Source organism: Chlorocebus sabaeus, chromosome 2 (assembly GCF_047675955.1).
Source record: "Chlorocebus sabaeus isolate Y175 chromosome 2, mChlSab1.0.hap1, whole genome shotgun sequence".
Taxonomy (NCBI): domain Eukaryota; kingdom Metazoa; phylum Chordata; class Mammalia; order Primates; family Cercopithecidae; genus Chlorocebus; species Chlorocebus sabaeus.
Window position 1 is genome coordinate 6,011,295 of NC_132905.1, and position 12,796 is coordinate 6,024,090.

Below are 12,796 nucleotides of genomic sequence, written 5' to 3' on the forward strand. Positions count from 1 at the left end.
AGGGGACTGTGTCCTCGGGATTCAGGGGAGCTCTTCCTTTGCCTGGCATGGCCCTGGGTGCCTGGCGACCGACATGTACCACCCCTGGGCAGAAGTTCCGTCTGGATTCAGTGCACGCCCTGCTTGGGCCAGCACAGCTCTCGCGCAAAAGCACCTTTGCAGCTTCTGATCTCATCATCCAGCTCTAGGCACTTGTTCAGGCCTGGCACTGCAGATCTCCAGCCGATGAAGCCCTGGGTGGTCTGTGGGACTGGCGGGGATGGAAGGACCTGGAATGGAAATGCAGGGGATTTAGTGACTTTGGGCCACAGAGACACGAGGCATCCAGCGTCGGCATGTGAGGCAGGGGTGGAAAAGACAAAAAGAAAAGCCAGCCTCCCTGATGTGTACTGAAAACAAGCACATTCCAATCGGCTGGACTCAGAGGCTCCCATCTTTCCTGGAAGTGATGAACATCAAACACGTTTCTTTATCGTGTAATGTCTAACATATTTAATTCATGACCTCCAGCAAAATAATTTTTATTTGGTAAGAAAGCAAAAAAAAAATATGCAGAAATATCAAGTACAACAGTTCTCACTGCCTTTTATAAAATATATGGCACTATTGTCAGATGGCATTGTGGCAGGCGTACATCACTCTGTTTCGATGAGAAGGCTCTACGATATGCGTCTGTATATACACACACACTCCAAACTGTAGAGATCACAGGAATGAAAAGCAATTGAATTTAATTTTAAAAACCAAAAGTAAAATGGGCTTCTATCTGGAATGAAAAAACACAACTTCATTTATCAATTCCTTGGACAGAGTTGACATTTTTGGAAAATGAGGGTAAATGTTTAGGCAGATTTTCCCCTTCTTTTGAAATAATCTGTTCTGCTCTTATAAGGGAATTTGAACAAAGGCAACAGTGCGGGACATTTGTTCTAGCAGAATAACTGAGATAAAGAGGTTTACTATGCTTGGGGTTATGAGTTCACTTTTACTAATGGAACCTGCCGGTGAGGCGGTGGCAGGAAGGGATGGTCCCAAGTGGGCTGGCTGCTGCTGTGGATGAAGACCCTTAACATATGCTCTTGATGAACTCCTAAAATTAGTCTCCTGCAAGGCTACATGTAGGGTGGGTCATCAATGAATGCCAGAAGCTTCTTTGAACCAGCTACGAGCAGAATTGTTCAGAAGGGAAGCAGCTCTCAATTCTGTTTGTCCAGCCAGGCCTTTGGGAGCACATAGACTAACTTCCAAGTCTTTATCTAACTTGTAAAAGAAAGGCAGTTGAAATCCACTGTGAGACATCATGTTTTACCCAGCAGAGGGGCAAAAAGATGAAAATACCACTGTTAACAAGGGCATTATAGGAGTAAGGGCGATATGGCGATTATCTTTTTTTTTTCTTTTTTGAGGTGGAGTCTGGCTCTGTCACCCGGGCTAGAGTGCAACGGCACGATCTCAGTTCACTGCAACCTCTGCCTCCTGGGTTCAAGTGATTCTCCTGCCTCAGCCTCCTGAGTAGCTGCGATTACAGGCATGTGCCATCGTGCCCAGGTAATTTTTATATTTTTAGTAGAGACGGGGTTTCACCATGTTGGCCAGGTTGGTCTCGAACTGCTGACCTCAGGTGATCTACCTGCATCGGCCTCCCAAAGTGTTGGAATTATAGGTGTGAGCCACCTCGCCCAGCCTGGCAATTATCTTTTGAAAGTGCAGATGCAAAAGATAGATTGTTTGACCCAACAATCTATCCTGATGCATTCATTCTAAAATATCCTGATAGCTACACACGTACACACCCATGGTGGTGCAAGGGATGCCTTGTGGAGCTGTTTGTAATAGCAAACGATTGGACATAAGCTGCATATCCACCCATGGAGGCTCATTCACTATGGCCCATCCACACCGTGGTGTATCATGCAATGGTTTAGAAGAATGAGATAAACTTCTAAGAGAAAAGAGGTGCACGAAACTATTCAAAGTATGGGACAAGCTGTGTAATAAGAAAATGAAGCCAGAGGCCCATGGATGTCCTTGTCTATGCAAGAGTGCATAACAAATGGGTGACAGTGGCTCCAGGGGTTCAGAGGGAAGGAGGCATCTCATTGGATGGCCTTTTAGGTATCAAGGTTACCTATTAAAAATAAATATGATTTTAAAGACTCTGGTCACCAATGAGAGGATGGGAAGGTGGAAGAAAGGTGGAAGAAGGAAACCAGTTACCTTTTTTTTTTTTTTTTGAGATGGATTCTTGCTCTGTCGCTCAGGCTGGAGTGCAGTGGCATGATCTCAGCTCACTGCAAGCTCTGCCTCCTGGGTTCACGCCATTCTCTTCCTTCAGCCTCCCAAGTCGCTGGGACGACAGGCGCCCACCACCACGCCCGGCTAATTTTTTGTATTTTTAGTAGAGACGGAGTTTCACCATGTTAGCCAGGATGGTCTCAATCTCCTGACATCGTGATCCACCCGCCTCGGCCTCCCAAAGTGCTGGGATTACAGGCATGAGCCATTGCATCCGGCCACCATTACCATTTCTTGGGCAAGAAAGGAAGTTTGGAGGGAAGCAGAGGCTGGGGACCTTTGTCACCTGAATCAAAGTTCTTTTCCTTACCCCTGCCACCCCACAGGCTCTGTCTGGTGAGTGTGGCTTTAACAGCGGCCCTTGCTCCTAGACAGGAGTCTCTCACAGGAAAAAACCATGTTTCGGAATGGTTTCTCCTGCTTCCCATTCTCCAGGAGGGGCACCTCTCTGGTATCCAGGTGGGGGCACTTTCTTTGGAAAGAGAATAACTGTGGTTGTGCAGAGCAGGCCCAGGGAAAGTCCAGCCTCATGGGCAGGCAAGGGATCTGTGGGGACAGCGTGTGGCTGAAGGACACTATAGACACTAAGCAGATCCCACATCACCGTATTCTTGGGATGGAGGTGGAGGCAGGGAGTTGGCAGAACTAAAGCCCAGCTCTGGAAAAATGTCTGACCTACATCCCAGTCTCTCCTCCTCTGTTCTCCGGCCAGCCCAGTGCTCTAGACCACAGGAGAGCGAGCTCCCTAAATGGGTGCATTTCATCTGAACAGTCACCTTTGCAGGCACTAATTCCAAGCAAATGACAGACCCAGAGCAAATTGCTGTGTCTACAAGGGTGTTCCTTGCAGGATTATTCTCCCAAATCTCATGCCGGATACAACCTCGATGGCCAGGGACAGGGGACGGTTAAATAAATGATGACAGATCCACACAGTGGAGAAAAATGCAGCCATTAATATAATAGTGATTTAGAGTGCTTTTTTAAACTGCATGGAAAGATGTCCAGGGTATGTTGTTAAGTAGAAAAATGAGATTACAAAGCAGCCTGTGTTGTTTGATTTGTAAACATATACCTAAGAAGTATATGTGTGTGTGCACTAGTGTGTGTATATACATATACATGGACATACATTTGAGGAATATTTGAGGGTAACATTTAAAAGCAGGGCTCTGGAATCAGACACACTTGCTGTGTGGCCAGGGAAAGGAATTCAGCTTTTTTTAGCTTCAGTTTTCCCATCTGCACAATGGGTTTGAGGATGATAGTATCAGGGGTTGCAGGGGAAATAAGATGAGACAGTCCATGTGAAGCGGTCAGCACGGTGAGCAGCTAAGAGATAATAACAAGAGCTTGAGCTGGTGAGGTGGTTACTCTTACAGGTCGAGGGACATGTAGGAAAACCTCTGGAAGGAGCACCCCCAAAATGTTAATCATGGGTAAGAATCTATATGGGAGTTTTAATTATCTTATATTTTGCTGTATTTCTGAATAGTTTTTAGCAGTGGCTCTATATTGCTTTACATTTGGGGGAAAAACTGTCAGCATGACTCAGTGGAGCACATTCATTCATTCATTCATTTGTTGGCGCTCACAGATGCCTACCCACCAAACGCTCACTGCTTGCCAGCTACCCCATCAGACCACGAGCATGCCAGGCAAAGGGCTGCAGCTGAACTCCCCTTGCCCTGCTGCCTTCATCTTGGGTTTTCATCTGCTCTCCCCGTCAGCACGCAGAACCACCTTCTCCATAGCTGGGCAGAGGGTAGAACCCCCGACCAAAATGACAGACCCATGAGACATATGGAGCTCAACAGTTTCTAGAGGGATCTGAGCCATGTCTGCCATGGTGCAGGCTTCAGGTGAGAGCATCGTCTAAGACCTCTCTTCTCTGGGTTTGCCCGGTCACTCCTGTCCCTCTCCCCACAATCTTTTCTCCACTTAGCAACCGGAGCCATCTTTCCAATAGGCAGGTCTCACCCTTCCATGGTCCTGCTTACAACCCTCCAGTGGCTTCTGCTCTAAACTGGACTCCAATTGCAATCCTTCTTCTAGCCTGCCCACTTCTCCCTTCGTATTTCTTCCTATCCCTTCATATCCTTTCTCTGCCCGCACCTTCTCCTCCTGCTCCCACCCTCCACCCAAGCTCCCACCACATCACCTTGCCTTCCTGTTCCTGAAACATAGCAGCCTGTGTTCTGCCTCAGGGCTTTCATACATGCTGTTCCCTGTGCCTAGAATACTTTTCCTAGGGTGGGTGCCTGGTCATCCATCAGTCCTCAGCTCAAAGGGTACCTTCCCTGACAACCTCGCCCTCTCTTATCCTGTGACATACCACCGGGCTGTTTCCTCCATGGTGCTAGCACAGCATGTCCAAATGGTGTTGATTTTCTTGGTTAATGTTGGTTCTCTAGACCCAGACATGTGGGCTTGGGTCTTCTCTTCTTGTTCATTACTGTTTTCCCAGCCAAGCTATTGCACCTTAGTAATAGCTGACTGTCATCGGCACTCTCTAAACATGCTGGGCACCCCGCTGAACTCTGACGGCACTCCCTGAAGTAGGTACTTCATTAACCTCCATTGTATAAGAGAGGCAGGGGAGACACAGAGAGGTCAAGTCACTTGCCCAAGACCACACAGGAGGTGAGCAGCCTAATAGCACAGGGATCGGGTGGTCTGATTCCAGAGCCCCCACCTGGACCTGCCCTGCCTTCCTGCCCACCCCCTGGAAATGTTTGCTGAAATAATGCATGAAGACCCCATTTTCCTGCCCTCTCTCTGCTTCTGCAGAGCAGGAGGTCATGGCACTCGCACGTGTAGACTTCAGCCTGGAATATTTCCCATGGCTGGGTTTGGGAAGGGCGTGAACCTGGACTCTGCACCTGGCACCGCTGTGCTCTTACCTTCAGCACTGGCTTTGCACATCTGGAGCCATCGGTTTCCCTTGGGGCTTATTTCTTTCTTAGGAAAATGAGTATTTAAAAACAACGTTTCGAACCTTGATGTACTTCTCCACTGGGGTCACCAGCCGGATGCGGAAACGCTCAGGAAGCTCGATTTTGGGCTTTGGGGTGGGGAGATCTTCTTCACACTTGATCAACTGAAACAGAATCCCCAGAGACGGGAAGCCTCAGGTGAAGCTGGGGGAAATGTACTCAAACAGAATCCCCAGAGACGGGAAGCCTCGGGATGAAGCTGGGGGAAGTGTCCTCCCCATTGCTTCCCCTAGAAAGCACATGTTACAGACACAGAAGTGGGGCATGGAAACAGGAGGCAGAGGCTTGTCTTAGTTACACTGTTAGGAAAGTAGGGTGGGAACCTCAATGCAGGCCTGCTGCACCCAAAGCCGAGACCCATCTCCGTCCCCCCTGCTGCTCACTGCAGCCTCCTGATTTACATCCCCTGTGGGGAAATTTGAGAAAATGTTACCATTTATGGACTCAAATTTTTGAATGCCGAAAAGGGTTGAGTGTAGTGGCTCATGCCTGTAATCCCAACACTTTGGGAGGCAGAGGTGGGAGGATTGCTTGAGCTCAGGAGTTCAAGACCAGCCTGATCAACTTAGCAAGACCCCATCTCTACAAAAAATACAAAAATTAGCTGGGCGTGGTGGCGTGTGCCTGTGGTCCCAGATATTTGGGAGACCAAGGTGACAGATTGGCTTGAGCCTGGAGGTGGATGCTGCAGTGAGCTGAGATCACACCACTGCACCCCAGCCTGGGTGACAGATCCAGACTCTGTCTCAAACAACAACAAACAAACAAAAAATGCCAAAAAGTTTTCAGGACCAAACTTTAACATATTAGAGGAGAGCCTCCACTCCCCCTTTTAATTTTTAAAGCAATGTCAAGTTTTTGAAAACCCAATTTAATTACATATAAAGAATATTAATATAGACTCTTTATGCATATTATATTAATAAGAACTCATTCTATGCATAAAATTTCAAATTGTGGTACCTTCCAAGAATTAAAAACAACCTCATTAAGAACAGCATAATTGCAAAGCTAGTCGGGTGGGATGAATTACAAATGGGATTAACACTGCTGTGAATCATGGATGCTTTGAATGATGCGGTATTTTAATTAATTCTGCATCTCTTGTGTTCTGTCCTGAAGTTTGAGAGGTTGCAGATTGGTGGCCACCACTCCACCGGAACCCACAGCAGCATTTAATTTCTAGACTCAGAAGATTTCATGTAAACATCTGGCTTTCTGGACTCTCTTGAGTGATGGGAATATGCAGTTGGCCTTCCAATATGGTTGCACTTGTCTGGGCTCATGCTGGCTGCCTCTTTGGACCGGACCAGTGGCCTCTTTGCCTGAGTCTCCCCCCGTTCTGATTCTAGGCCTTGTCTCCTGTTTCTGTCACCTAGCTGGTCCCTGTAGACTTCTGGACTTGTGATTTTTGGGGAATATCGACAGCATTTTCCCAAGAATCCCTCGTATGTCACTTGGCTTCAAGGCCGGGCGAGGTGTCCATGGCCTTCTTGTATCTGCACCTTGCAGTCGCTCAGTTAGGCAGGTGAGGACTCTCATCCCACTTTACAGATGGGAAGTCTGAAGTCAGGTGGCCGTGGCATCAGACCCACCCGCTTCTCACCTGAGTGTGGTCCTTATCAGTTGTGTGACTTTGCAGGTCTTGGAGCTCAATTTCCTAATTTGTAAATGGGCATAAAACAGCACCTGTCTCTGCACCGGGGTTCTTGTCCAGATTTGATCAGCTGGTTCTGCCGAAGCACCTAGAACATGCCTGGCCTGTGGTCAGTGCCCAGGAATCTGTGAAAGGTGGGAACCTTCTGGTTTCAGAATAAGTAAGTAAGTAAGATCTTTGCCTGCAACATGCTCTTTAATTTTATTCTTGCAAATTATAGACTTTGTAATTATTCATTCTTTGAAATGATTGAATCTATAACCTCAGGGCTTATAAAAGGTTTACCTCCTCAAAAGGGGTTGTTAAAAACCCCCAGTTCTGGGGCCAGTTCTGCCGTGCTTCCGATTCAGCCTTCAGACGGTATTTCCTGAAAAAGAAAGTTTCTGAGTGCTGGGCAACATGGAAAAAGGTTCAAGGGTTCTGTGGGGGACATTTCCACTCTCTACGGACATTGACTGGATAGTGGTTCTGCACCAGGAATGGAGTGAGGAGCCAGAGAGTGTGAGAACCTCCGACACTGAGCACCTCCCGCCAGCAAGGGAGACACGTGGCTGACGAGAGAGAGATGCTCGTTGGCTGTTACGGCTGGGAGGGTATGCCGGGTAAGGGCCGGTCTGGGGCCAATTCTGACTGAGGAGGTTTCTAGGTACCAGACCTCTTATTTTGGAGGCCCTTATGACCTGAAATTTAAGGAGGTGCAAAAGTAAAGGAGGCGCTCACTCCCTGCTTCCTGCAAGTGCAGAGACAGCATCTGCATAACCTTGACATGGAGCATTCCCTAAATATTGCAGCCCAAGTGCCTCACTTTCCCACCCTGATCTGGTCTTGCTTTTGCTCCATGCTATTGTTGTTTATATCTAACTACCCACGAGCTGAGTGGCATTGCAGTTGACGAGCTTACATGCCACATTTTGCGAACATTGAATTAAACACTGAGTCATTTTGAGTTTTCTAGTTTCTTCTATTTTGGAAGAAATAGAATATTCGATATTCTTCTATTCAATATCAGCATATCCTGACCCCACCCCACAGTTTTGGAGGCCCTGGTCGACTCTTTGCCCTGGGCATGAACATCTAAGGCAGAGTCTATTTCAATCAAGATGTAACATAAGCCACAAATATGAGCTGCATAAACAATTTTAAATGTTCTATTAACTACATTAAAAAGAACATAAGAATAAACAGGTGACAGTCTTTTTTTTTTGATGGAGTTTCACCTTTTTTTTGCCCAGGCTGGAGTGCAATGGCGTGATCAGGGCTCACTGCACCCTCCGCCTCCCAGGTTCAAGCAATTCTCCTGCCTCAGCCTCCTGAGTAGCTGGGATTACAGGCGTGTACTACCATGCCTGCATAATTTTGTATTTTTAGTAGAGATGGGCTTTTGCCATGTTGACCAGGCTGGTCTTCAACTCCTGACCTCAGGTGATCCCCCTGCCTCGGCCTCCCAAAGTGCTGGGATTATAGGTGTGAGCCACGGCACCCGACTGACAGTCATTTAAATAATCTTTTTCTTAAAAATAAATCTTTGTAATTTGTTGTGCAATTTACACTTACAGTTTAACCCCATTTGGACCAGTTACAATTTAAGTGTTCAATAACCATGGGCCCTGTTGAAAGGGGAGGGGCCATTTAGATTTGGGTTTTGGAGGATGAGCGGAAGTTTGTCTGGTGAAGAAGAGAGGAAGGGGCATTTCAGACAGAGGAAACAGATTCGCTGTGGTAGCATCTCCTATTGGGACGCTTGGATAAATATTTTGTAAAAAATAGGTGTGCATTTTATGCCAAATGATAAAGTTTTTCTGTTTATGAGAATGATATAAAGTTTTCCATAAAATAAATTTATGAAGTGAAAGCAATTGAAAGACACATACGAAGTGACTAATATAGGTTTTACAAGGAAATGGTAAAAATTATAGAGGGTAAATAGGATAACTGAAGTTTAGAAGGTAAACATGTATATTTTGTTGTTACTAAAACTTACTCACTTGCATCTAAATCAGTAACTTCCCATAAGAGTTAAACCTTCAAAGAGATGCAATAATACGTAGCAGATAACATGCCAATTAAAATATCCATGATAAATGTCTGTTAGACATACATCTTTTAGAAAATGGATGTACTTTAAAGTTAAAATATATGACTTAAAAACCCAGGAAAATCAGGGAATTTTCATGTATTTCATTCAAATTGAACAAATATTAGGATTTTTGCTTTCTTTTCTTTTTTTAAAAAAAAATTTGGCCAGGCACGGTGACTCACGCCTATAATCCCAGCACTTTGGGAGGCTAAAGTGGGTGGATCACGACATCAGGAGTTCAAGACATGCCTGGCCAAGATGGTGAAAGCCCATCTCTAATAAAAATACAAAAAAATTTATCAGGGCGTGGTGGCGGGCGCCTGTAATCCCATCTACTCGGGAAGCAAAGGCAGAGAATTGCTTCAACCCAGAAGGCAGAGGTTGCAGTGAGCCGGGATGGCGCCACTGCACTCCAGCCTGGATGACAGAGCAAGACACCATCTCAAAAAAAAAAAAAAAAAAAAAAAATATATATATATATATATATATATATACACATATATATATATATATATATATCAGTTATAAAAACATGAACACATTCTGGTTGGATGCTGAGGTTTGAAGAAAAAAAAAAGAAAACAAAAAACATGAACACTTTAGTTGGATTTCAACAAGCAAATCTGTGCTGATTGTTGAAAGCCAATCTCTCACGTCTTCCTGGTGGGCCCAACAGGAGAGGGAGAAGGAAAGGGAGAAAGGCACACCTGTCGCTCTCATGTCCCTAACACTGACCCTTTTCCTCAAGGTCCCTGACCATCCTCAGCGCACACCCCTCGAGTTTAGTGGTTGACCACCTCCTGGACTTGGTGGGGAAATTGAGACCCCAGGTGTGGACACTTCAGATGGGAACAAGAGCCCACCGCGTTACCGGATCCCAGGCGTTACCAGATCTCATCCTGAGCCACAAGGTTCATGCGTTCAGCCGCCGCTGTGCTGAGCGGTTTCTGCGCCATGAGGCCTGGGGGCTCCGTGCGCCCCGCTAGCTCTGGCACTGGGCTCAGCGTCTAGCGTCTCCTGGAAGACCGGTTGCCAGGCAACGCAGGACTCGGAGGCGGAGATGGCGCAGCACCTGGCGAGGGTGGGGTCGCTGTGCTTTCGCCGCCTCGCTTGGGTGGGAGCTTGCTGCCATCCTGTGCTCACGTTTGGGCCCTTCTTCCACCTCTCAGCCCATTTGCTCCTCTGCGGAAAACCTCCGGGAAACCTTCAGACCTAACACCCTAACCTCCTTTGAAAATTCAAATCCGCAGTGGAAGTATGCACACCTACAAGTGGACAAACTCTCAAGTGTACAGAGCTTAACTGAGTATGTCAAAGAGAAGGCTCGCCTGTAAACACCACCTGGAGATTAGAAAACAAATCATTGCCAGCCTCACCCAGCGGCCCCCAGAGTCATTGTCCTCCCTGGCTCTCATTGATTTCCCTCTGCAAAGATTAGCTTTGCCATGATTTGAACTTTGTGTGCGTGGAAACATCCAGATGTTCTCCTTTGTGCCTGGCTGCCTTTGCCCAATGTCATGATTGACAGAGCATCCCCATTGCTGTGAGTGGCCCTAGTGTTCATTTCTGCTCCTGAACAGTATTTGCTGATGGACACTGCATTGAGTTTTTGGCCACCACAAAAGTGCTGCTATAAATATTACGGCACATGTGTTTGGAGAAAATATTCATTTTAGTTGGCGTCCACTCTTTGTAACAATCCCTAAATGAAATTCATGGATAATGTTACCTCCGGACTCCACCACCCCACACTCTTTTTCCCTGCCTATAAGCAGTAATCACTCTATCGTTGGGGTGCTCAGCCAGTGTTTGTTGATTGACTCATTGACCCCCTAGGTTTCCGCCATACCCCATTGTTGTGGACCTAGAGCTGGAAAATGGCTCTGAGACAACAGTAAGGGGATCATCTACACGAGGTAGGGGGACATTTTTCTGGCTTAGCAGCCATGAGATGAGCAGATATCCAGAGCCTGCCTTGGGGGACTAAGAGAGGAGGAAGCATGATTCAGTTGAGCTACATGTTACCTCCTAGATAATTACCAGGGCACTGGTCTGGGAGGATGCCAGTGTGTGTATCCACCACTTAGGTATCTGAGACTCTCCCTGGTTCATCTCCATGGCCTCTTCCCTTCTCAACAGATTTGTACTTTTGTGCAGTGTTTAGAGGGGGGCTCAGCTGGTGTGTTTTCCCTCATAGCACATGTTGCTTTTCTTGGTTATTGGAAATGCCTGGCCTACGCCCAGTATTGGGGTGGTCCCAACTGTCCCTCAGCTGGATTAGTGAGTGGGCAAGCAGAGGCTGGCATTGGAGCTGAATTGATTAATTAATGAACATATAACATCCCAGACCCACGGCTGAGCCAACTGCAAGCTAGTGGGCTAGCAAGAGGGTGGACAGATCTCTAGGCAGGAAGCTGGGGTTTTCTTCCTGGACTATTCTCCAAGGTCACCATTCTTACAACAGAGGGGAAGATATTCTGGGAGGAAATAAGTGGATGGCTAGGAAGAATGATCCATTATGTAGTAAGAACAAATTCTGCTTTCCTCCTTGGGGGGTTTTGAGACATTTCTGTTAAGATGATTAATTAAGACTAAATTCATTAACAGCGCCAGACACTGAGGGTTCCTTCATCCTATGGATGTGTGTTGAGAGCTTTTGATGTGTCTGGTGCCAGGAGGGAGTCAGACCTGCAAGGTCTCTGCTTCCCTGGAGCTGGAACATCGAGTGGGAAGACAGATAATGAAGCCAGGAAACAAATGCACGCGTGACCTGGTGCCAGGGAGAGAGGCATGATGCGCTAGGAAGAGAGTCGCACCAGGGCATGAGGCCAGCGGGGGCAGGGACAGGCCAGGGGCTGCGGGGCTGTGTTAAACAGGCGGTCAGGGAAGGTTTCTCTGAGGAGGAGACATGTGGGTACACATCTGGTGTGGAAGATCAGAAGAATTTCCCACAGAGCGGGTGGTGCAGGGCATAGTTCTCCAGGCAGAACCAGCATGGGGTGTTTGAAGAATGCAAACGAGGCCAGTGCAGCTGGAGGGTTCCACGGAAATGAAATGGGTGCAGAAATGGAGAAGCAAGCACTCTGCGATCCAGGAGTGTGCTCTAGCAGGTAAGCAGATGTGAATGCAACTAAATGATAACGCAGCCTTATATATGAAATGTCATAGGGTATATGTGATTCAGAGCCAGCCCCAGATGAGACAGAAGAGGACAGAGGAGGTGATGAGTGAGTTGGGTTTTCAAGGATGAGTAAGAGTTTGCTAGTCTTCTCCATTCTCCTTGGCAATATCTGCACAGGGTAGCCTGAGTCCAGGACTAGAAATGGGTAGAGTACTGGATAAATGTCCAGGTTTTGGGATCCAACATAGCTCAGGTCTCGAGTTTGCCGTGTGCCATCTCAATGACCTTGTACACATTGCTTAACAACTCTGAACCCCCATTTCCTCATCTGGAAAAGGGGATCCTGACTACACTTCCCACTTGTAGGGATCTGCGGAGGCTGAGAGGAGCAAAGGCAGAGAGCTCTGCAGGAGCCTGACAGCAGGGCTCCCAAACAATGGAGGGCTTCACTCCTGGTTTATCACATTTGTCGCCAGGATGCAGGCAGGTCCCTCAATCTAAGACACTAAGATTTGGGGGAAGATGTGGGGAGATGGAAATGTGGCTTTAGGTGGAAGTGGGGTTTGCTTCTTAAGCATGTCAGTGTTGAAGGAGAGGCTGTGGATGACTGGTGGCTGGAGGCCGTCCCCAGCAAAGGCTGGGTTCCCTCT

The 12,796-nt window shown here is 47.2% G+C and overlaps 1 protein-coding gene across 1 annotated transcript; it reads right to left on the reverse strand.

The window, feature by feature from the left end:
* Window positions 1–107: 107 nt before the first annotated feature.
* CIMIP1 (ciliary microtubule inner protein 1) lies at window positions 108–9,981 on the reverse strand. Its single transcript, XM_008013098.3, has 4 exons — window positions 9,914–9,981; window positions 7,234–7,315; window positions 5,294–5,395; window positions 108–269 (listed from the first exon to the last, which is right to left on the reverse strand). Exons 1-4 carry the CDS (start codon window positions 9,979–9,981, stop codon window positions 108–110), a joined length of 414 nt encoding a protein of 137 aa, XP_008011289.1.
* Window positions 9,982–12,796: the final 2,815 nt, after the last annotated feature.